This window comes from Pagrus major, chromosome 22, assembly GCF_040436345.1.
Source record: "Pagrus major chromosome 22, Pma_NU_1.0".
In the NCBI taxonomy this organism is placed as follows: Eukaryota; Metazoa; Chordata; class Actinopteri; order Spariformes; family Sparidae; genus Pagrus; species Pagrus major.
Genome location: NC_133236.1, coordinates 21587075 through 21609944, shown reverse-complemented (window position 1 = coordinate 21609944; position 22870 = coordinate 21587075). Strand labels below are relative to the sequence as shown.

The window sequence follows — 22870 nt, the reverse complement described above, 5'->3', positions numbered from 1 at the left end:
GTGTGTCAGTCTGTGTGCTATTGTCCTTTTACAAATTAGTCTAACCCTTTGACAAAATGTCAAAGTTCTGACCCATCTGCGTCAGAACAGATTGTGTTTGTGGCAACTCATTTTCCATAACTATGTAAAAAGCCATGATGTAACCGAGGGAATCTGTAGCCAAGAACACCCTGTGTGCGTATGCTCCCAGACTATGAGCAAATACACACTCGAACAACGCTTCCTTGTTCTGCTGTAACTGCCAGTGCTTGAGAGGATTAAAACAAACCCTCGGCATTGCTGCCAGCTCCACTTTTTTCGTGTGTGTGTGTGTGTGTGTGTGTGTGTGTGTGTGCAGAAAGTTCACCCTGAACCTGTTTACAAAATTTGGGCAATATGCTGAAAACCTCCCAGATTGGGACATGAAATTCCAAGTTGGGTTCTTGAACATGATTTAAGACTTGCGAAGTAAAGCTTTCAAAACTCTGTGTCTCTTCTGGGGTAAACACTAGAAAAATATGAATTATTCCCAATGGAATTCAGTTTGTGATTCAGAGAAAAGCTAAGTGTGTATCCCAAGAGGTCATACATCATCGCTAAAGGATCCAGACACATAAAACTTAGAAAAACAAACAAACTAACAGTTTATTTTTTCATCAGGTGTGTCAGCACAACTCTTTGGCTTGGTGTCCCAGCTAACCCTGCACTCAGATCATCAGTTTAGTGAAACATATTCATGCTTTTATGTGGCATGAACAGACCAGTGTATGACTGGACTTCCCGCAGACACCCAGCCAGACTCATTCTTGTGATTGTTGTGGAGAAGCAAACATTGCAAGGAAATCTGTGCTGCAAAATCTCCTCTTTCACAACATAAAAAACAACCCCCATCCTTACTTAAAAAGGGGGAAATAAACAGTCAGGGATATGTGTATTGAAATTCAGAGAAGAATCGTATCCAATTCACAATCTGACAAACACACCCACATGGTAGCTGGAATTTAAATTCAGGCAGAAATGAGGTGAAATGCAACACAAGCCATCTGCACAAAGTCCATTCAGCATGAATAACTTACCAGCCTGCATGTATTTCTCCAGCTGTTCTCGTCTCTGTTCAACCTCAGCAGGAGTCAGTGTGAAGATCTTCTTTGGAGGAAAGGCAGGGACCACGTTGCTGCCATACTCTTTTTTTATCTGTTGGTACAACACAAAAGTTTTAAAGATGAGGCAGCAGGGCAGCCGGCTATACAGACTGTATTCTGCTTCTTTTAACAATTAAGAGTATTTGAGAAAAGTTAGGTGGCTATATCACTTTTTATTCACACTTAGAACATCAGAGAAATCTGATAGATAACTTCTTATGACTAAACCAATTAACCTCAGCACAGAAAAGCAGTCTTTTGAATTAAAGAGCTGTGGATTCATTTTTCTAAGAGGTACATTCATGCTGTTTCAGATGAATCACAGGTTTATTTTAAGCCCTGCTTCAACGGCCAGCTAGTGGAGTTTCCGTGCAAAACACACACATGCACGCACACACACACACACACGCACAGACACACACGCACACAGAGACACATCTGGAACCCTGAATGTCTAGTCATTCCAAGTTTACTTTGTCTTCCAGCCTCTTACTCATTTCTTCCCATTTTCTATCATCTGAAGGCTGCTAGCTTTGAACCGTGGAAGTCTTAAACTAAGCCCTCACAGATCTACCATCAAATTTGATTTAATTTTAACCTGCATGCTGCTGCAGGCAAAAGCTGGACGTCACACTCATGATTAGGAATTCACTGACACATTTTTTACTCATTATAAAACACTCAGGTCCTGCACATATGGCACGATGAAGGTTGGCCCCAGTGGGTACGAGAGGGAGAAGAGAGGTGATTTTCACCTCAACACACTGCCCTTTGCTATTTTCAGTACACCAGAGCCGGCACTGGTTACAAAAACAAATCAGCTCTTGTAGCCCCACACACTAAGCACAGGTTACAGATGCATCAGAGTCAATCTGAGCTCATACGCCTTCTTCTCTAGCAAAGCTCGCCCTGTTTTCACTGTTTGCTTTAAACAAGCAGTGGACCGAGCACAAGTGTGACCTTGTCACAAGAGAAACAATTAACATTCAAATGTTCTCGGCAATAACTGGGCGGAATGTGTGTGCCCCTGCAATCACCGGAGTGTTTTGGGGTCATGCGTACGCCACAGGAAGCCCTGTGGGGCTGGTTCTTAAAGACTGGAGTGTGTGTCTACCTCACACCCTGTTGCCAAGCAACCGCAACTGTCAGGCTGGATAACACAGACTTGAGGACGGAGATAGCAAAGTTTGGCCCTTGCTTGCTTATTTATTAATGTGTGAAAACAGGAGACTGGGCACTTCTGTAAGGCTGTGTTATATGCAGTTGCGTACTTTTTATAGCACAAAGAGCTCTCAGGTAGAAATCCAGCCAATAACCCATCTTTAAAGATACAATGCATCCACCTCTGCAACAAAATAATGTATGTTAGGTACTTTCACAAGTACGTTCATTTCCAATCACCAGCTCTACAGAAAAACAAGTAGGTGCTAAATACACTAATTGCCTAATAACAGCTCTCACAAATAGCTGCGGCTCTGTGTAAAGCTTCAGAGACCTAAAAATGTCTTAAGACCAGGCAACTCAACCCTTTCCAACAACATTTCTCTTTCAGATTAAGTTCCTTTTCCCAGCAGGTGAAGTGAAAGAAAGGCCAAGAACATTCCTTCCATGTCGCGCACCCCCTCCAAACTCCTCCACAACACTGCCTATTTACATGCAATAGTTTGAACTTTGAGAGGAATAACAGCGCAAGACTTCAAGCCTGAGTCAAAGTGATGGGAGGCTGGCGTATCGACCGTACGACACAAAGACGAGCAAAAGGTCATACTGGGTGGATGTGGTGGCATTTCAACAGCTTTCAATGCGTCACACATGCAGACCACTCTCTTCTGGTCTGAAGCACAGTGACAGCAATGGCTATATAGTGATGACTAAAGACTTACCTGTTCATGGAGGCCGAGAAGTTGACTGTAGCGTACTCGACAGTGCAGCACGCCATTGACGTGGATGTTGTAGGCCTGTGGGAAAGAGTGGGGACTAATTAGAGAAAGGCCGTGTAAATGTTTGACAATGTGCAGAAGCTTGAAAATGTTTCAATAAAAAAAATTAAATTTATGTAGACATACTGAGAAGGAAATATAAAAAATAATAAAGTCAGTGACATTGCTCATGAAACATCATATCACACTATGTCACTGAGTCACACATTTGCATCATAATGTATAGTGGCTAGTTTGCCACATGAAAGTTGATTTAGTACAGTCACTCTGTTGTTGTTAGTGGTGCTGGCTCAGGCGTGTGGGAGCTGACCAATTAGAAGAGATTGGGTATTCAGGAGGGGGACCTTAAAGAGACAGGAGCTAAAACATAGTGTTTCAGACAGAGGGGGAATACAGTGCTGCCGCACTGGACAGTATGGGGTGACTGGTGTGTTCTTTGGGCATTGAAGCATGTAAACCTATTACAGTAGTAACCCAAAATAAAAGTATGAACCTCAAAATGAGCAGAATATGTTGCCTTCAAATTTAGTGCAGAAAAAACCGGTAAAAGAAAATGAAGCAATACAGTTAACATCCAGTACCTAGAACAGATGTTTTACTGATTTTCCACAAAACAATCTAAAAATCTAGAGCTGCAACAATTCATCAATTAGTTGTCAACTATTAAATTACTTGGCAACTATGTTCATTTCACAGTTCGAGTAAAAAGTGAAATTCCAGTTTATTAAATGTGAATATTTTCTGGTTTCTTCATTCTTCTATGACAGTAAACTGAATATTTTTGGGTTGTGGACAAAACAAGACATTCCAGGATGTTATCTTGGGCTTTTTTCCCTGACATTCTGTAGAGCAAACAACTAATCGCTTAAAAGAAAAACAATTGTTAGTTGCAGCCTTACTTGAATCTGCATTCATCTCATCTTACGTCACCACTGAGCATTTCATCGCTCGTTGTTTTCATTAGGAAGACCAAACAAATGAAGCAGATTCAATCAAACCCCACTGACCAAAAGGGAAACAGAACCTGTTGCACATTTTTCAATCAAACCAGCTTCTCCTTGCATTATGTATAAGCTACCAAATACAGAAAGCAAGGATCACATGTGGAATCTTTCATTACTTTTCTGAGACAAGTCTTTTTTGTTTTGACAGACAGGAAAGGAGACATCACTCCTCTGCAAAACCACCATTTGGAATGAGCAAACCAAAGATCTGCTGGCTGTAAAGTTTAGACATCTCAGTGAGAAAATCTTTCATGTCAGATGTATCATTAAATGTTAGGAGTGATACTAAACCACAAGAATAACAATACCAAGAAGAAATAAAAACTTTTAAGTTTGCCAAAACACAGGCTCACTTACAGAACAGCAACCTTGAACTTTTGAAAGAATTTTTTGTTTTTACCACAAAACTATTAGACCACCAGTCAACCCGACCACCTAGTACTAAAACTGTCTTCATTCTTTGGAGAAAATGGCTCGAAAACATGAGAGAAAAGTGTTTCCACCACAGAATCCTTTCACAATAATTCATGGTCAAAAAAAACTGCTGAAGGTTTAGCTAATTCTGGGAGTAAAAACAATCGCCGACTGTTGTCACTTGCTTTAATTTGCTGAGAAATATAAGCTCCCACCAGGCTGTGCACAGCTCTGGCTGTGGATGAGAGGAAGTGTGTCCTGTGTGCTTGTTGAAGAGAGCGCCCCTTTGGGTGTCAAAGCACAAACTGTCTTTGCTGCTTTAATCTCCTTCCCCTTCCTTCTCAATGAATATTTATAGTCAACATGGTGGATCATCTGTCAAAATGACAAAACAAAAGTTTTGAGGACTCCTGACCACACTGTTGCATGTAGCTACACATGCTATGACTGACCTTTGCTACCAACTGATAGCAAAATAAAGTTTAGTACAAACCAAACTTCTAAAAGGGAAAGAGGAAGACTAAAGAATTTGGAGGAAGGCCAACAAATGAACTGAAAAATGTGTATGTAGGCAGAAACCAGGCAGGAAGGAAGAATGAGTATGCAGAATGTCTTGGCTCTGTTTGATAACACACAAAAATGACCCTCAATTTTTTGTGAATTGCAGGCAGTTCAACTGAAGGACACTTCAACAGGCCGAATTCCCTTCAATGTAACCATTATGATCTATCGCTCTTGTCAACACCCTAACTCCAAACCAAAAATATATCAAATTACCATACATTTTGATCTAGGTCAGATTTTAGCAAGGTCAAAAACATTTTGACTCGATGAAGACCTGACAAAGATACAACAAGGAGTGAATTTTTTTAAATTTAAATATGCATGAAGTTTGGAGTCAGTGTGCAGGCATTACTCTTTTCTTTATTGCCGAATTTCCAACACCCCTGCTCCTACATGTGTTGTGGGTATTCAACAAGCCCCTAGGAAGTACAGCAGCCTTTGACGCAAATTAGACATATAGTGACCAAACTGTGTAACTATAACGTCACATGATGCAACAAGCCCAAAAGGACTTCACCCCATAGGCTTACATTTTGAAAGGTGGCTGGAAACAATATTTTTTGGAGCATCACAAACCCTGCAGAAATCAATTTCTCTATCAGAATTAGATCAAATCAACCCAAGAATATTTGGGAGTCTAAAAGAGCCACATGATTAAATGATTTTTTTTAAAATATGATTTTAAGTTAGCAGAGGGCTAATCTGGGAGTTAGCTGCTCGGCCCACAGACACCATGTGGAAAATCCAGGTAATTTCATACCCGAGAAATCATAGGGATGAACATTAAGTCTATAAAAGTAAAAAGAAATTTAAAAAAATGTTCATCGCAATTTCCCAGAGCCAAAAGGGACGTCTTTAAATTGCTTCTTTTGTCCAACAAGCAGTCCAAAATCATCAAAAACATCCCTGTTGTTTATTCAAATTGCTCACTGTTGGATTCAGGCTGATAAAGGCATGTTGTTGAGTGTGACTTCAATGGTTTGCAGAACTATAAACCAAAACAGATGAATCTGCTGATATCTAAGTCCTAACCTGTTCCTCATCTAAGGATAAATGAGTCACCAACGCTTACAGTAGCACCAATGTCTATCTCTCCTTTACACACCCAAAAACACACTATATTTATTACGTGAATCAGAGAGAGAGAGCGATACAAGTCTACTAGACTTCCTCTACAAGAGGAAGTGTGAGCTCTAAAAAAATATAAAATGTTTGTCTGTGCTAGCACAGGAACTGTACCACATTTAAAAACAAAAGAAAACTGCAGCCCTTGTTATTCTAAAAAGCCCTGTGCAAACGCTGCAGTTTCTGTAGCCGACTGGTTCCAAGGTACACAGCCCATCTCTCAGTATTACAATCAAGCAAAGTCCCTTCCTGTAGGCTGGTAACAGGAAGGTCACAGTGACAGTCACAGGACTGCCAGCTGAGAGGTGAAAAACTGACGCTTTAAAGTTGCCACTGCAGTACAGGCTGAAAATGTGCTCAGCCAGGTGGAAAGAAGCCAGAGATGGCACCTGAAATGCTCAATTTAGAAATGTATTGACTTTCAGAGAGAGAGAGAGAGAGAGAGAGAGAGAGAGAGAGAGTAGGTGTTTGCAGAACAATGTGAAGGGAAATAAACTGTATTATATCAAAATCCCTGCACATATAATACTGTGTTTGTTGCTAGCTACATTTAGATCCAAAGCTAAATTCTTGAGGCAGCTGTGACACTGAACACACTGACATGTTCAAATATTAATGAGCCTATTCCAAGATTTTTTTTTCCTTCTTTGGAGCACATGGAGTCAAGATGGAGAATGTGCAGGTGTGTGACATTGAGAACAGCCAGTGTGATGTCACATGGAAATCAGATGTCGCAGATGTTATGTAAAAGTGTCTGGTGAATATTAGAGTAATTGCTTCGCCCTTCAATAAAGCATACTTAATCTTATTTTTTAAATTAAAACTATATATTCTCAAAAGGAGCTGATGTTGTGTTTGTTCACATCATATCCATCACTAAACTAACAGGAAATAGGTTGAACCCAAGCTGTTCCCTAGCAACATAACGACTTGTGTTCATGAATGGGTCTGGTTTACAGGCATGTTAATAAATACACATTCACACCAATGCTGTGGTCTAAATCATCAAGCAACACAAGAAAAGGAGAAAACATCACAAGCCGTCAGTAAATTATTCAAACAACAGTGTCTCTGTCACACATTAGCACAGTGTATCCTGACTGGTTTTCATGATTTATGAGGAAAACTGTGTGAAACATCCGGAAAAGCTTAAAATGGTTTATATCTACCATGCTTCACTACAGCTGTCCTTGACCAACCTCCATGAATGATCCTCTCCAAGCACCACAGAGCTTGTTTGCCAATGTGTCAAGGAAACGCACCTTTCATACACAATGGCAATTTATATACACACAGAAACAGAATATAATCAAAGAAAATAAACACACAGGCAGGCTGTAAAAGCCTGCTGTACAACAACCAAGCAAGATGTTAGAGCCACAAATTATTGCTGCTCTTTTAGACTATATTTAACTGTAAGTTGGGAGACTTGACAGTTAAAAGAGATCTAACAATATCAATTGTTCCTTCCTGATACCTGAATACTGATCTGATGTATTGTATTGAATCTGTGCATTGACTTTTGTACTTGTGAATACCAATTCCAGCATTTAAGGCAGTATTGGAGTATTATATATACTGGTTTTGGAACAACCCTATTTAGACTATACTTAACGGTTAAGTATAGGTGTTGGACTTGACAATATAGTTAAAGGTGTAATATGGAAGAATTTTTGGTCACCTGTCAAATTCATACTCAAACCAAATAGGGAACAACATGCCACCGAAGTAACTGCTCACTGCTGCAAACTGTAGCTGCTAGTTAGCTCAGTTAGCCGTGCAGCTAGCGGTTCTGACTGGGTGCACAGGAGCTTTGGAATAGGACAAGCTGGTTAGCATGCCGACTTCAGCAGATACTTTTACAACAGAATACATCCCAGACAGCAAAATTGTTGCAGGCCAGATCTGGCCCACACCAGGTTCATCTGGTCCAAATACTGCCAAGGTATGATGGCAAGTGCGCGGTCCAAATAAACCAAAACTGGCCCAAATCTGTGACATCATTCCACGCAGTATGTGGGAGGGATGAGGGTGTCTGGTAAATGTTGCTATCTGGCATAGATATCATAAACGTCAAAAATGCCATCACTTAAAATTCTGTTGATAATTTTATTCAACTTTTGTTGTTGTTTTCCAACTGAAGGTCTTACATATAACCTCCCTTTAAAGCGATGTTGGCTGCATTCATCTTTAAATAACAGGGAGTGTTTTGATAACATGGTGTCAAATCTCAGGAAGAATTTAAGCACAGAGTCAGACGTTTGAAACAAAAGGGACTCTGTCGTGTGATGAATCAGACATCGGGCCACACTCAAGTCACCTCAGGCGGCTTTGACAGTAAATGACAACTGATGCCAACTTCAGACACACCATGACCATGCAACATTTTGCAACCACATAACACCATCTACTAAATAAAGTCCAATGCCAAAAGACCTTAGGCTTATTCAGGCAGGAAGTACTGTAAGACAAAAAAAAAAACACTCCTACTCAACTTCCTCACGTTTCAGTTCTCTGAATCAATCTCTGTAACCATCTAGACTGCACCCCAATGAAACACAATCATTACATGAGAGATCCAAATGAGCATTGTGTGGTGTAACTGAGGCTAATGCTGATTTTCATTTTTGCAGCAGGCAGTTGTTTGGTGACACATCTCTGGCTCGGGCCATCAGATCATGACTGTCTAACAGTAAACACAGGAACTCGTGCTGCATTGACATTAGCCCGACCTGTGGGCAAAAGCAGCGTTAAATCCACACTAAGTGCAAGCGGGTAAAACAAAACAAAAAAAACACACATATATCATGCTCACCACATAGGTCGATCCATTCTCTCCCGAACGAACCTCCGTTTCGGGTATGGAAAAATGCATTTTGGCTGGAAACACCGCCCGCTGCCCGACGACAAGTCCTCAAACGCCACCACCACCACCACCACAGCCGTACGATGGAGAAGAAGACACTACAGTTTGCCCACAAAGTCCACTGCAGTGACTGTCGGCGGTGACTACAGAGGAGGAGGGGGCTCTAGCACGGTTCATCCACTGGTTTGTAAGTCCGGGTAGAGCAGTGCCAGGCTGGAGGGGACCACTGACGACTTTATTATCGGGCCAGCAACTCACGTACCAACTGGCATCCGCATAAAACTTCTCCCACGTCAGTGTCAAACTTTTCTCCCTGCCGTTCCCGCAGCAGCCATGTTGCAAGTGTTAAGTAATTACACCTTCACTATTGGCGTTAAAATAACACCTCTCGGCCACTTTTTTTTTTAGCAATTTGCGGTAACTTAAAACCACCTACTGTGAGACCTGGGCTTCAACGTACACAGGTAACTCTGCTCATTAGCGGTGACCAGATGGAAGTTTCCGGATAAAAGGTGCAGTTGGACCCTGCAAACAACACAGCGTCGCAGAACCGTTGGCAAACCTTTCGAAATATGAGGGGAGACAGTTGCACTTGTTGGAGTTTAGCTTGTTTTTTTTCCGTCTCCTACGTTTGCCGAAGAAAAATCTACACGGCGACGGAGGAAACTCATAGATAAAAATGTGATAGAAACGCCAGAGAAAGCAGATGTACCAGGGCCGTCAAGCCATTCTGTGCTCAGTGTATCTAGTGGCCCATCAAGAGGCATTGCAACAATCATTCTGGGCCGAACCATCTTATTCTCAACCGGGGGGTGGGGGTCCACTCGTCGCGGGTAAGAAAATAAGAAAACACGCGCATAATTTTCGTCACATATTTTACAATTAAATGCGTAAGGTTGAGATATAATGTTATAAATATGCCGCAAACGTGTTTTCATCTGTATTTTGGATCTCGTAAAATCGTCTAACTTGAAGTCCCCACCTCGTTTGGCGCAACCCAAAGCGACAGTGGAAGCGCAGTCAGAATTCATTAAAGTCGGAGGAAAAAAAATGCGTCTGAGATTGTCAACAATTTGAGAAATTTTATTAAATCGGACGTGTAATGTAATTTAACGACCGCTGGTGTGTGCCACATAAAATATTTTTTAAGTTAGAAAAAAAAAGGTTTCCATAAATATTTTATCCCTTGCTTTAAAACGTTGAATTAAACAAAGGCTTTTGATTAGCTGCAAAATTAGTATTTGAACATATTCTGATTTTTTTAAATGTATTTATTTATTTTTGCACCAATAAACAAGTTAGATGCTTACTCGGTGTATTTACATACAGTTGTACTCTATTCACTACATAAGCAAATCAAACTAGGCTACATTAAAAGCTCCAAATTGAGCCTATGCGTAAACGCAGCGCAGAATGAGGCGTTGTTATGTGAAGTGTTGTTAAGTGTTGGACCTGCTTCCTGTCACATGTCCGCTACAGTGGGATCATATGACTTCAGTCGATGAAAATGAAAGCTGGGTGCAGCCAGCTGAAACCTGTCGTGCTTATTTTGATCTTGAATTTATGTTTTTACGCAAGTTATCAACTGACTGAGCTGCAGGTAAGACTTGGATTTGGCGATATAACAGCTGTAGTCTTTACCACAGTACGTGAATGCCGCATCGCATCCACCTATCCTTGAGGAGACGCTTGTTTTGGTGGATGTACAGTAGCTGTAGGTGCCAGCGAGGATGAGTGGGAATGTTGTTGTCTATAACCCTCTTTTTAACTTCGTAATGACTTGTGATCGCAGGTATGTGAGCTCTGCAGCGGTACAGTCTTGAATGACACCGAGGTGGGTCAGCTTTGCGCCTCGTCCGCTGGTCGGATAGACGGGCGCTGCTGCATGAAAAATGATAACACAAGCGACCCTGAACGCATCATCGGGTAGGATTTTAATGCTGCCTTCAATGTCTATCGGAAATATAGGGATTACATTTTATTTTACAAGTTAATACTGTGTAAGCCCCTGGATAATAAGATGTGGTAAAAGTTAACAAACATTGTGCAGAACACCAGTACAAATAAATACATATATAGAATAAATAAATAAAAAGGTTTTGAGACAAAAAGTGTAAAACAAACACACAAATCATTTGTTTTTCTTGATTTTTAGTAACTATATTAGTTTTTATTTCTGAATAAGAATTCTATCTTTATATATCTCTTGATGTACTTGTTTATATTTGTTTTATCATTGTCAATATGATTCAATATGATTATCATTAGAACTGTTTCAGTATTCTTATTTTGTGATACTGTTATATTGCTGTTTCCATACCCTCCGTTTATCAGGTCATCTTATTGACAACCTTGTCATAAAAGCTTAGGAGGAGCACTGAAAGGACTGCGTATTGTTGGGCTGAACAAACCAGTTTGTCTGCTTTGTTGTCAGCCAGACTTTCTTGCTATGTATTCTGGGATGCCAGTGCTGGTACTGTCCCTGTTTAGTCTAAGTAACGTTTATGCTTCTGCAACTTTTCAAAGTAAGATCTGCATAACGTTAAGGGTTTTTTCTGTTAATGTTTCAACATGTTTTTTGTTTTTTTTGTTTGTGTCAGGTTGGATCTGTCCAATTGTTCATTAACTCACGTTGGGGATCTTCAGGGAGCATCAACAGCTTTAATGGTGTATGTACATAAAATACAGTTCTACACCCTACACTATAGTATACAGACAAAAAAGCAGAAGTCTCTGTGAAGTTCTTTTTCAGGCAAAGCAAAAGACCTGCGCTCATCACTACTGTACAGTCTGATTCTGCATGATTATATGGGCCTGTTTCACATGATAACGTGTAGATTTCTGCACTGCTGAAACAAGCGTGGGCGATTCCTCAGAATGATCTTCCTGTGATTAAGTCAACACTAACATTCTTAGGCAGCAGGAGTTTAGGAAAGTTTCTATCCCCTGCAGCAAAAAGAAAAAAAAACCTTAATCTCTCCTGCTGGCAAGAACCAAAACTCTTCAACTACTCGTAAGAGAAAGAAAGATAGTTTAAGTAAATAAACATTCCAGTATCAGGACTGAACGAACATGTCTGATTCATTTTTTGTTTATCAATATCTATATGGAACTTTGCCCTTTCACAAGTGTTTTACTTTATAAATATTTGCTTTGCAGAGACCTCTCACTCAATCCCATTGTCAACGTCAGTGACACAGCATTTCAAGGATTTATTGAGTTAAATCACTTGTAAGTACATCGTTCCAAAAACTGCACCGAAGCTATGACAGCTGCTCGTGAATATGAAGTTAGTTTTACATCTTTGTAACTCTACTTTTGTGTCTCTATAATAGGATTTTGCCGCAGGACATAGTTTGTCCCGGAGGCAACACTTCTTGGGGAAAGGTGGAGGTCAAACAGGGAAAACGTCTCTGTGAGGGCCAGAAAAGTATGTGCAACCAGACTGGACAGCTGTGTGAGTTCCCATCTGTTAATCTTCCATTGTGACGCATAAAATCTTAAACTGCCTTCTGGTACAACATGACATCTGTTCATCTCATAATTATCGACAATCCTCAGCCATTAACTGCCCGGAGAACTCCCTCTGTGCTCCCTATGGGCCTGGCTTCTTTGAGTGCAGCTGTGCTGACAACTATCATGGATACAAGTGTCTGCGGGAGGTAAGTTCTGGAAGGAGCTTTATTTGGATTATTATTTATTTATGTGCTTCATTACTAAGTTTAATACAAGTGCACTTGAATCTTCTTATTATCTAAAGTCATACATTTATTTTTATTGTCAATAGGGGGAGTTTCCAATCCTCCAGGTGTTTGGGCCTCTTGGGGCGTCTACGGTTGTGATCTCCGTCCTGCTGTGGGTCACACAGAGACGTAAGGCCAAGTCACTCTGAGGCTGAACTGCAGCGGCTTGATTTACTGAGCTGAAACTGACTATTCTGAAAGGGAAAATGCTGACACGAAGTCTGAGGTGACCCCAGGCTTCTTTTAGACATTATGTTTTATCGTGTTTTACATCCTTGTGGGGCAGCTACATTTTAACTGGGACTGACTTTTTCAGTGCAATTCTAGAGAGAAAATTTGAACATGTGTTGCTCCAAGTTTTAAATTTCTGACGGTACCACTGTTAACACTTAAATTATCATTTTAAATGTAGTCAACTGACAGGAGACATTAATGAAGAGGTTGTTTTTAAGAACATTTTGAAGATTCTCTTGCTGTTAACTGTGCCAAACATGCACTGAATATGTATTTACATGCGTTTAAGCGTATTTCAGGAAATTTGTAGTTTTTGGCATTTTCTTTAATGCATGTTTAACATGTGCTTTACTCAGAGTAAACCAAGTCAAGCTCACTTTATGAATCATGACATGGATGATTAAAATTATAAGTTTAACTGAGCTTTCTTTTTCTTTCATCAAAAGTTTATATTGAATGCTACAGTATGTCATTCAGGTATCAACTGCTGTTACATCTTGCATGTTTCGACTTAGGAAATGTCTCGATGTTGATGTTTGATGTCGTCACAATGAGATTCAGGGTTCTAATAAAAAAATGTAAAACATATTGCTTTGCTAGAGTTACCATGATATTGCAAGAGCATTTGTTCACTTGAACATATTTTGTATCTGGAAGCTTTGCCAAACTGGCAAAGACAATCAGTGTCACAAGCAGTTTTAATACGTTACACATTAAATCAACTATTGCATTCGCTGAAAAAATAAAATTGAGAGGAAAAAGAGTGCATCTGTGGACAAAATGTTGCTTCTTCCAAGTTTTGTTTTCCCCTTGGTGTTAAAAACTAAAATATCTGCCAATATTAAATTCAAGGCATGAGTGTGCGTGACTTTGTGGACATAACAATAAATGATATGAGTACCTTTGCCAAAAAAAGTTTTATTACCTGGTTAATGTCTTACTCTTCTTTATCCTGTTAAACTGATCAGGTCATTAAAAACTAGTCTGAAGAATTGATGCTAGCCATAAAAATCCTCTTGAGATACTGCAGCTCTGACTGTAATTAGGGAACCGATTCTGGCTAGTTTCAAATTGCATGCTGTGGTCGACGATGGGAGCGTGTTGTGAACCACAGTGGAATTGTTCTGCTCTAAATGCTGGCAATTAGATGTTGTACTGTTAAGAAACAGATCCTAACATGGATTTATTAAAACATGTTGCCTATAACTCAATAATAAAAAACGACAGAACCACCGTCCTCAAATCTCTGTAATTATCCAGCCCTAACATAAAAACACACACATGGACTCAGTTTAAAAAGCGTATGCCATTTCAGATATATATTTATTGCATGCTAAAAGCACGATATTTTGTGTTGTGTGCATGCATTCGAGCACACAAACTCCCCCATCACGACAGAGAAACCGCCTCTGAGCTCAGGCTGATGTGAGCATGAGGTCATTCACTGGTCCACGTTTTTCACTCGCAGCACCACAGGGACCGACGTGCACGGGATCATTCCCAGATCTGTGATGACTAGGTCCACGAAATCAGGCGGTGTCACGTCGTACACCAGGTTAAGCAGGCCAAGTGAGGGCACTTCCTGCCAGTGCTCTAGCTGTGTCGTCCCTGCGCGGGTCACAATGAGGTCATCGGGATCATCTGGAAAGGACAGATGAAGATGAATTTTATGAAATTAAAGCAGAGGTAGGATAGAGCAAAAGCAACATTTGTTGCGACAGAATGAAATATCAAGTCACTAAAAATAAACATACTGACATTTATGTAAAAATGAAACAATTCCAACTAGCGGCTATTTTTTCCGTACCTAGTTCATTGGACACGAAGGAATCCGTCTGCACCCTCTCACAAAACTTGTAGGTCTCACAACACACCAGTACAGGCACGTTAAAGGCTTTGGCCACCAGAGCTATCTGTGATGTCCCCACACGAGACATGACGTACCCGTTGGCCAGCAGAGCGTGAGCACCAAGGAACACCTTCGATACCTACAAGGTCCAAGTTCAAGGCGTTATATGACATATCCACACAAAAAAGTAAAGACATACTACTGAGGCTTCAATGTGTCGATAATGTGTTGTTACTTCTGGAAGGATGTAGGAGACAGCCGAGATAAGGACGTAGGTGCAGCTGATGCCCCTCTGGACCAGGCGCCTCAGGGCCTCCCGACCCTCCAGTCGAGGCCTGCTGTCCACCACGATCACACGGAACTTCCTGTTTTTCTCGAAGGCCTCGCACAGGATGTGGTTGACCAGCGACGAGCTGACAATTAAAGATAGTGTGGTAGAGGAAAATGTGGAAGGAAGACGGGCGTTTAAGAGACAAGAAAAAGGGAAGAGAAAGTGTTGAGTGGTTTGAGAATAAGATTTTAGGCCTGGATGCATACTGTAAGTGTCACACTTTAAGCAATAACATTAAGCAATGTTTCTTTTCTAGGAAACTGCTTATTCAACAGCTGGATCATTTTTTTCCTTGTGTGTCAACTGTAAGTGGCTCACCATCCGTAAACTAGGATGACATCTCCATCACTGATCTTTTCTATGGAGTACTTGGCAATAGCTTTAGCAGCAAGGACAATCTTCTCATTAATGTAGCACTCGATGCAGTTGAGTAGTTTGCTCTTTGCCTAAACAGAGAGAACAAGAAACAGTGAATACATGAGGGGAGAAGATATGGAAACTGAAAACCAGCAACTTTCTGTCTATTATATCAATAGAATATGTTGATCTTATATGACCTCTGGTTAATTTATGAGAAAAACAAGTGTGACAATAACCTCTTCTTCTTTGCATTGACTGGGGATATTGGAAATCTCTTTCTTGATGTATTTGATGGCATTACCCATGCTGGCCGACAGAGGGCGACATTGATTCAAAAAACTGCAAGAAGAATCAGACAAAAGGAATCATTTTATGTGTTCAACTGTAAAATTAAGCAGCTAATTAATCAAATGTATAGCGTGGCAAAATAGGACAACAGTCCTTTCTAAATTCTAGCACTCAGTAAAGATTAACTAGTAATGACACATGACTAAAATTGGAACACTTTTTGTACCTGATGTAAGGTTTCAGCTTGTTGACCAAGTCTCTAGATAGCTCCTCATTTGGAGGTGTAGTATAGTCCCTTATTACCTGAGGAGAAAAATTATAGATTTAAGTTTGTTTCTTTAAGTCTGTCAAAAAATGTTTTTAAATGCAATGACACATTACAGAACTGATTGCTGGTTACAGAAAAGATGATGCAAAACTGCATTACTCGATGGACAGCCTGGGGCTTGAAAAGCTGAAAGCTGGACTGTATGGCTGGGAGCTGCACAGCAAGGCTGGCATATGAAAAAGCAACTGAAGGAGTATGAAGAGCTGGAATAATAATAATTAGGGGGATAAAGGGGGCAAAATATACTGTAAAGAATGAACGGTTGAAATGAGGATTATAGTGTAGGGTCTTAATTGAGCTTTAGTTTACAGAATACGCAAAACACAAAAGCCAACACATTTTTTTCTAGAAACAGCAACATAACAACCACATTTAAAGCGTTGCAGTGTGTGTGACCAATATCTTTAAACATCTTGCACATTAAATGTGCAAACAGAAACAAAACAAACCTTGCTTTTTTGTTACTGGGTTGGTGTAAAGCACTTGGACTAAATAGAATCTGTGCTCTGTACCTGTTTGAAGGCATGCAGCAGGGCGACAGAGCGGGCGTTGGATCCTGCCACAATACCCTGTGAATACTGGAGACCCAGTCGAACAATAGCGGGATGAATCACTGTGGAGGGAATGCTGCAACAGACAAAAACAGTCCATAACAATCAGTGAGCTTAAAGGTAATTTACACAAATCGGTCTCTTCTCAGACAGATATGCTATATTGTCAGTTTACCCGAGTTGCTGTGTTAGAGGGGCTTTGCGACTGTACTGGTGGAGATGAGAAAACAGGCTGACTTTGTAGCCGTAATCTGACCGGAGTGGGATCTGAAATAAAGCAGATTAGAATCCACTGCCATCAGTCACCAGTAATTCAAAAGGTTCATATTGAGATCATGAGGTTAACAGTCACAGCACAGCCTCAGCATAACTCAATATACAGCTACGTTTGTAAGTGAAATTCAATCGATTGAAAGGAAAAATAAAAATCACCACCATGTCCTATACTACTAATGAATAGCTGCTCTCATATAAAATTCACAACATGTTTAAACAAAAACCTAACTCTGACCATGTATGATTTTGTTGTGAATACTCTCCAAACACAACCACAGCAGTGTGGAGTGCAACCATGGTCCTGCACAGCAAACAGCTCAGTGTTCAAAACATAAACAACAACAAGAAACAATAAACAAGTGACCAACTTCTCAAACCAACACATCCCACCTCTATCTCAATGGACCAGACAGGTTGCACCCTTAACTTTTCATTTAATGAGTGGCGTTGGAGTACAATAACAATAAAGGTTAGCAAACAGAACAACACTGGACAAATGTCAATGGCACACGTTTACGAAAGCCAGACCTTGACCTTTGTAGCAGCATTGTATTCTGGTGTCTGAAAGAAACGTTAGGTACAATCACATGCGGTTGGGGTGAAAGACAGAACATGATTAACATACACTGTATTTTAAAATTATTCTGAGATCTGTACTTGTTGTAAATAGCCAAACATTAAACACTTAGTAGTGAAAAAGTATGAAATACTGTATTTAAACACATTTTGTAAGGTATTTGTAACAAGTGTCTGATCAAAACAACCAAGATTCAGGCAATTCCTTATTAATTTTAGATTGTTTTTTAGATGGATAAGAATACAATGAATCCATGGTTATTGTGCTCATGATTTACCCCAAAATCCTGACACATGGCATGCTCACAACATTTCACTGGCAGCCCATTATGTCAAGGCAAGCTGTCCTAAATCAGACAAAGCATGCTATCATGATTGAAGATTGAAGATACACAAAAGTAGCTTTACCTGTTGTCTTTCCAATTTCTTTGCCAGTTTCTTTAAAACTTCCGGGTTGTCCACCTGGACATGTTCTGGAAGCCTCTTCACCACTGAAAATGCATAAATGAAAAGTGTGACTTTCTCTATATAATGTATAATTTCAGACTGTCATGACCTCCAGGATATTACAGTACCTGGCTGGAGCTCACTAGGCGGTGCTTTAGGTTTGCCCGGAGCAGCTTGAGGCCCCATATCCCCCTTCTTGCCCGTTTTGGAGGCCCTCTCAGCCTCTTGCCGAGCTCTCCTCTCAGCTTTTAGCTCTGCTTTACTCTTAGCTGGCTTGTCTGCCGTGGCAGGAGTTTCTGAGGCAGGCACAGGAACTGGAGCAGGTACTGCTGAAGGAGCTGAGGGAGATACGACAGACTTAATTAATTACAGTCGTGGATCGCGTTTGGACAGAACTTTTCTGTCAGCCTCTAGCTATTGGTCTGACAAGTGAGAAATTAATATCTATAATCTATATAATATGCACCTTTCTGTGCTGTGGGTTGTGTTGGGGGCTGGGGAGCTGGAGAAGCTGCACTGACAGACTTCTTTTCCTTCTCGCTGTCCCGTGAAGCCTTGTCATCTTTTTTCTCTTTGCTCTTCTTCTGCTGTTTCTTCTCTTTTCTCAGCCTTTGCTTCTCCTCTTTGGTCAGCTCTTTACCTTCTTGCTATTACGTGCATATGTCAAGAACTGGGGTCAATGAAAACATCACCATACAAGCCTTGAATCAGACTGTGACAAAATTCAAGAAAATACAAACCTTTGCTCGATCAATGCCATCTTTGCTTTCAGGTCCTTCTGTAAAATAACCAATAGATGATTGTATGATTCCATCAGCTGAACTCATACTTCTGTTTTTTATCTATATATATTTATAATGGGCAGTAATGACAGAACCAGCCACTATTTAACAATCGGTCCTCCAGTTTTGGTGACGCTGTTAGCTGTCAATACAGTATGTCACTGAACTTGATAGGTTTGCATCATGCTAACGACACCAGTCACAGGACTGGTTGGCTACCACCATCTGCACGGCACAGACACTTTAAAGTAGGCACAGTAAGTCGTTTTTGTTTTATAAAAGACCACTAAAAAAGCTGATGCAATAACATCGCGATGCCTCCCGTTTAACTACTCTGTCTAGCGCTACGGTGCCGTTGACTCGTCTGAAATGCTAACGTTAGCAGCACTAGCATTAGGAAATTAACTTTGCTACGAGCCGAACCCAAAGACCACAAAACGGGAATTATAAGCGGAAGATGTTTTGTAGCTACACACACAGGGGAAGTGATGAAAATACCAGGAGACAGTAGTAAAGTCCAGCTGTTACACACTCCCGAACTCACCTGTCTCTCCGGCGTCAGCCATGTTTACGATGCTGCTTCACTTCCTCTGCTGCTGCACAAACTACCGCCCCGGAAAATGCACATCGCCCCCTGGTGGCAGAGCGCAGCGCCGCTCCCGCCTCTGTTCCAAGCGCTTGATTTAGGAGAGGGTAGTGAGCTGGCTGTGGCTGTGCTCCAGGCCGCTGTCGACAACAGCCATACCTCTTAATTAATTAGCCTTCAATATGTTTCTGATGTGAATTATGTTGTTACAGTTATTAGTTATGAAGCTTATGTTGAATATTACACCTCAGCCTGGCTGGACACCATGTGACGCACTTTCAGAACAGCTTTCTGCACACCAAGGTCAGTTTTATTTATATATCTATTTGATATTTACTACTATCTGCAGAGGATTTCTGCTTTATCACATCTAGGTGTGTACAGCTTTCTACACAGTTTTAATTAATTTAACATCACATTATGGGTAGAGGTTACTTTTATTAACCTAAATAATCTACAGTAGGCCTATCATGATCATTTTAGATCATTATAATTCCCCTGATTCCCCCCTTAGTCCTGCATTGGTCAGTTTTTCTGTGTTACTAAGTGTCCATGTTACGTATGCAGCCATAAATTCACTGTTATAAGGACCATTTTGAGCTTACTCTTTTTTTTTTAGCAAATCACCACATAATGAGTGAATGAGTGTCGGCAGATGACAGAAATGGATGTGAAATTTGTGCTTCAATAGTAACAGGACAGGTTTCTTTACATGAACACCTCCAGACTGTCTTGTTTGGGTGGTACATTATAATGCTCTGACTCCTCCTGACCTAGATTCAGGGTACACTGTCAGATTCTGGGCCGATACAGTATGTGCAGTCATTTGACCAGGGATGGGCCAAGAGATCTTGTTACTCTGATGTCAATTAAAGAAACAAACAAACAAATAGGTAGATGATGAATCATCTGTCAGGAGATTCCAGATTGTGTGTGTTGTCTATGCATGTGGGTTGATATTGATAGCCAAAGTAATTAACATTTTTTTTATCACATTCATGAGGTACAGTATATATCTGAAAAAAGGCTTCACGTACTGCTATAAATGGCTAACCTCTCTGCATTAGTCAGACCTAACATTTATAACTAAATACAGTTAATTTATATCTATTTAAGATTTTATTTTAGTTCATTTTTGACAGAAAAATAGGCAAATGTTCTGCTGCCCTTTTAAATACACTGGCAAAGACTAAACTACATCTGTTTAAGGGTGGACAAAAGTCATCACAATCTAATCATCTTCCATAAATACTACTCGTTATACAGTTATTAGAGTAATACTTGGATGCATGTTAAAAAAAAACATGGGCTTGTTTAGGGAATATGACTATGAATTTGTCATATTAGAAGAAATTTTAATTCACCACTGCATGTTGTCATCAATCTTTTATTAACATCCATTGCCATACAGGGAACAACCAACAGCAAGACACTTAAGTATAGAAATGATCTATCATTATAAACAGACTACCGCCTCTTAAGTATGCAGCATACACCACAACGCCACTGTGTCTTTGATTCCACGCCGGTGTCTGCTGGCTGACTGAATTCACGACGCAGTAGCTGGTTGAAGGGGACCAAACCTCACAGAAACACCTGACTTGGTTCCGTTTGACCAGCCACAGCAAGGCGTGTTGCTTCAGCTGCAAGAGCCACAGCGAGAGAGAGGGCAGCGGGGTGGGGGTGGGGGGCATACAGCGAGGAGGAGAGGGGGGAGGGAACGAAGGTTACAGGGTTACAGGGACATAGAAAAAGAAGGAAATGAGAGAGGAACTAGAAGGTGGACTTCTTTGGGCCGTCATGTCCTCTTCAGTCTTACCTGATGGAACAGAGAGAGAAAACGATCATCACTAACTGACACATCATGCATAGTTACAACATGTTACCGAGCAGATCATTCCTATTTAGAGGTTTGGGAACCCTGACAGCCGGTGACATCGCCCTATTTCCTTCCAAATCCAGCCTACAGGAGCGGACCTTCACCCTCGGTGACAGCTCCACATCCCTGCCCTCCCTCCCCTCTTCCCTTTTTGAGAGTCCTGCCGTTGCTATAATGGGTGACAGCTGTGGTCCGTCAATCCTCCTTGACTGTCAGCCGTTGGGGCAGGGCAGGAATTTTTCAAGAAGTCCCTGAGACCCGATCAGCAGATCCCTGGGAGTAATGCTAACTGCACACGTGCCTGAGCTGAAGGAGAGGGAACGGGCCCTTCACCTGTTGTCCTGCCACACACACACACACACAAATACACACATGCTCATGAACCCTGACACCCCCCTCCTATCTCATAAAACAAAGACACTCAGACAATTGTTCTGTTGAATGAACAGTAAAATCAGTAACGTTTTCCCAGTGTGGTCGCTGCTCGAGTCCCCTTGAAACCACACACTTCCTTACATTCCATAAGTGGTGTATTAATATGGGGATATAAGGAAGCATGTCCTCACAAGGGGCAACAACTGGATTCAACGCTCCTCTGGCACAAAGCACCCTTTCATAGGCAGAGGAGCAGGAACAACCCGGCTTAACAATGGTTAACTGTGACAGAGCGGGCAATAGGAGGACACGTGATGGCGGCTTCGATCATCTGCGCCACAGAAATTTAAATGTTGGGCTGACGGAGAAGGAAAACTCATGTTTAATTTTTGCTATTTATTAGGCTCATTTTCCTACTCTTGTCCTCTAACACAAGCAGAAAAATTAGGACGTCTCATCACTGAAAGAAAAAGTGCTTGCGCCTCTCAAAGTTACCAGAACATTGAGGATTAACGCTGTTAAATAGCAGCCCGTGCAGCTCTTTGATGGGTCATGCCAATGTGGTGATGCTGAACTCAAATAACTGTGGAGGGCGAGGCAAATTCTGACTTCCAGCACACAAAGGTCACAATCTGTGCTCTTTCATAAGCCATGCCAAGTCATTCTAACCCAAGCAGCTGTGTAAAAATCTCTTTTAAGAACAGAAAATGAATGTTAAATGAAAACAAAATTAATCTTGAAAGCATTTCAGAATGTGTTTTACTCACCTTAAATGAATTCTGCTGCGTCACCTCTGTAGATTTCTTGTGGTGAGCAGCTGGAGTCGAGCTTCAGGCCATGCTGGATTCAGCCGGCGTCTCCTACACTGCCTACTGGTGACCTCCTTGATAGATCTACCCGCTGCTGTGTCATCTAGCTCAGAGCCAAATGGCCATGAGAAAGCCTTGCAAGGAGAATTTCCTGGTTCTTTCCTGTATCGCACCTCGGCCTCCCACCCTCACCTGACAGAGGTGTCGGGCTCTGTGTCTATCGTAAAACTTACAGAAAACATTTAACAACTGGTTTGACACCTGATTTGACTCACATGGTGCTGCAACATCTAAATCTAGAAGATCTGTGCCTCAACAGAAGAGCTTGTCACTCTAAAGGCCAAATATTAACCTTTTACATTAACCTACAAAAGAGAAAACCTTGTAGAAATGACAAAACAGCCTTCACACCAACCTTATTC

General features: G+C 41.0%; 3 protein-coding genes across 3 annotated transcripts in view; 1 reads left to right on the top strand and 2 right to left on the bottom strand.

Moving 5' to 3' along the window:
* snx17 (sorting nexin 17) overlaps positions 1-9787 on the bottom strand; it is a 30239-nt gene extending 20452 nt beyond the window's left edge. Inside the window, exons 1-3 of the mRNA XM_073492753.1 lie at positions 8984-9787; positions 3005-3079; positions 1056-1173 (exon numbers count right to left, since the gene is read on the bottom strand). Coding sequence (XP_073348854.1) covers positions 1056-1173; positions 3005-3079; positions 8984-9043 — 253 coding nt within the window. The 5' untranslated portion in view covers positions 9044-9787. The remainder of the gene's footprint in view (positions 1-1055; positions 1174-3004; positions 3080-8983) is intronic.
* Positions 9788-10536: 749 nt separating this feature from the next.
* Positions 10537-13777, top strand: atraid (all-trans retinoic acid-induced differentiation factor). The gene is made up of 7 exons (XM_073492792.1): positions 10537-10634; positions 10827-10960; positions 11635-11703; positions 12194-12265; positions 12370-12491; positions 12596-12696; positions 12822-13777. The coding sequence occupies exons 1-7, from the start codon at positions 10542-10544 to the stop codon at positions 12924-12926; spliced, it is 696 nt and encodes a 231-aa protein (XP_073348893.1). The 5' UTR covers positions 10537-10541; the 3' UTR covers positions 12927-13777.
* Positions 13778-14302: 525 nt separating this feature from the next.
* eif2b4 (eukaryotic translation initiation factor 2B, subunit 4 delta) lies at positions 14303-19408 on the bottom strand. Its single transcript, XM_073493368.1, has 13 exons — positions 19344-19408; positions 18758-18795; positions 18484-18664; positions 18146-18355; positions 17979-18061; positions 16894-16985; positions 16680-16794; positions 16066-16142; positions 15788-15890; positions 15510-15637; positions 15096-15273; positions 14819-14999; positions 14303-14652 (listed from the first exon to the last, which is right to left on the bottom strand). Exons 1-13 carry the CDS (start codon positions 19363-19365, stop codon positions 14453-14455), a joined length of 1608 nt encoding a protein of 535 aa, XP_073349469.1. The 5' UTR covers positions 19366-19408; the 3' UTR covers positions 14303-14452.
* Positions 19409-22870: the final 3462 nt, after the last annotated feature.

Bases quoted from the DNA above. Each gene is read 5' to 3' on its own strand.
- eif2b4 (XM_073493368.1), bottom strand. From the start codon at position 19,365: ATGGCTGACGCCGGAGAGACAG. The intron at 18,665-18,757 runs GTTTGTATTTTC...TGCACGTAATAG, and splicing joins ATGGCATTGATCGAGCAAAG to CAAGAAGGTAAAGAGCTGAC. The intron at 15,638-15,787 runs GTTATTGTCACA...CTCTCTGTTTAG, and splicing joins GTCAATGCAAAGAAGAAGAG to GCAAAGAGCAAACTACTCAA.
- atraid (XM_073492792.1), top strand. From the start codon at position 10,542: ATGAAAGCTGGGTGCAGCCAGCTGAAACCTGTCGTGCTTATTTTGATC. The intron at 10,635-10,826 runs GTAAGACTTGGA...TTGTGATCGCAG, and splicing joins ATCAACTGACTGAGCTGCAG to GTATGTGAGCTCTGCAGCGG. The intron at 10,961-11,634 runs GTAGGATTTTAA...TGTTTGTGTCAG, and splicing joins GACCCTGAACGCATCATCGG to GTTGGATCTGTCCAATTGTT.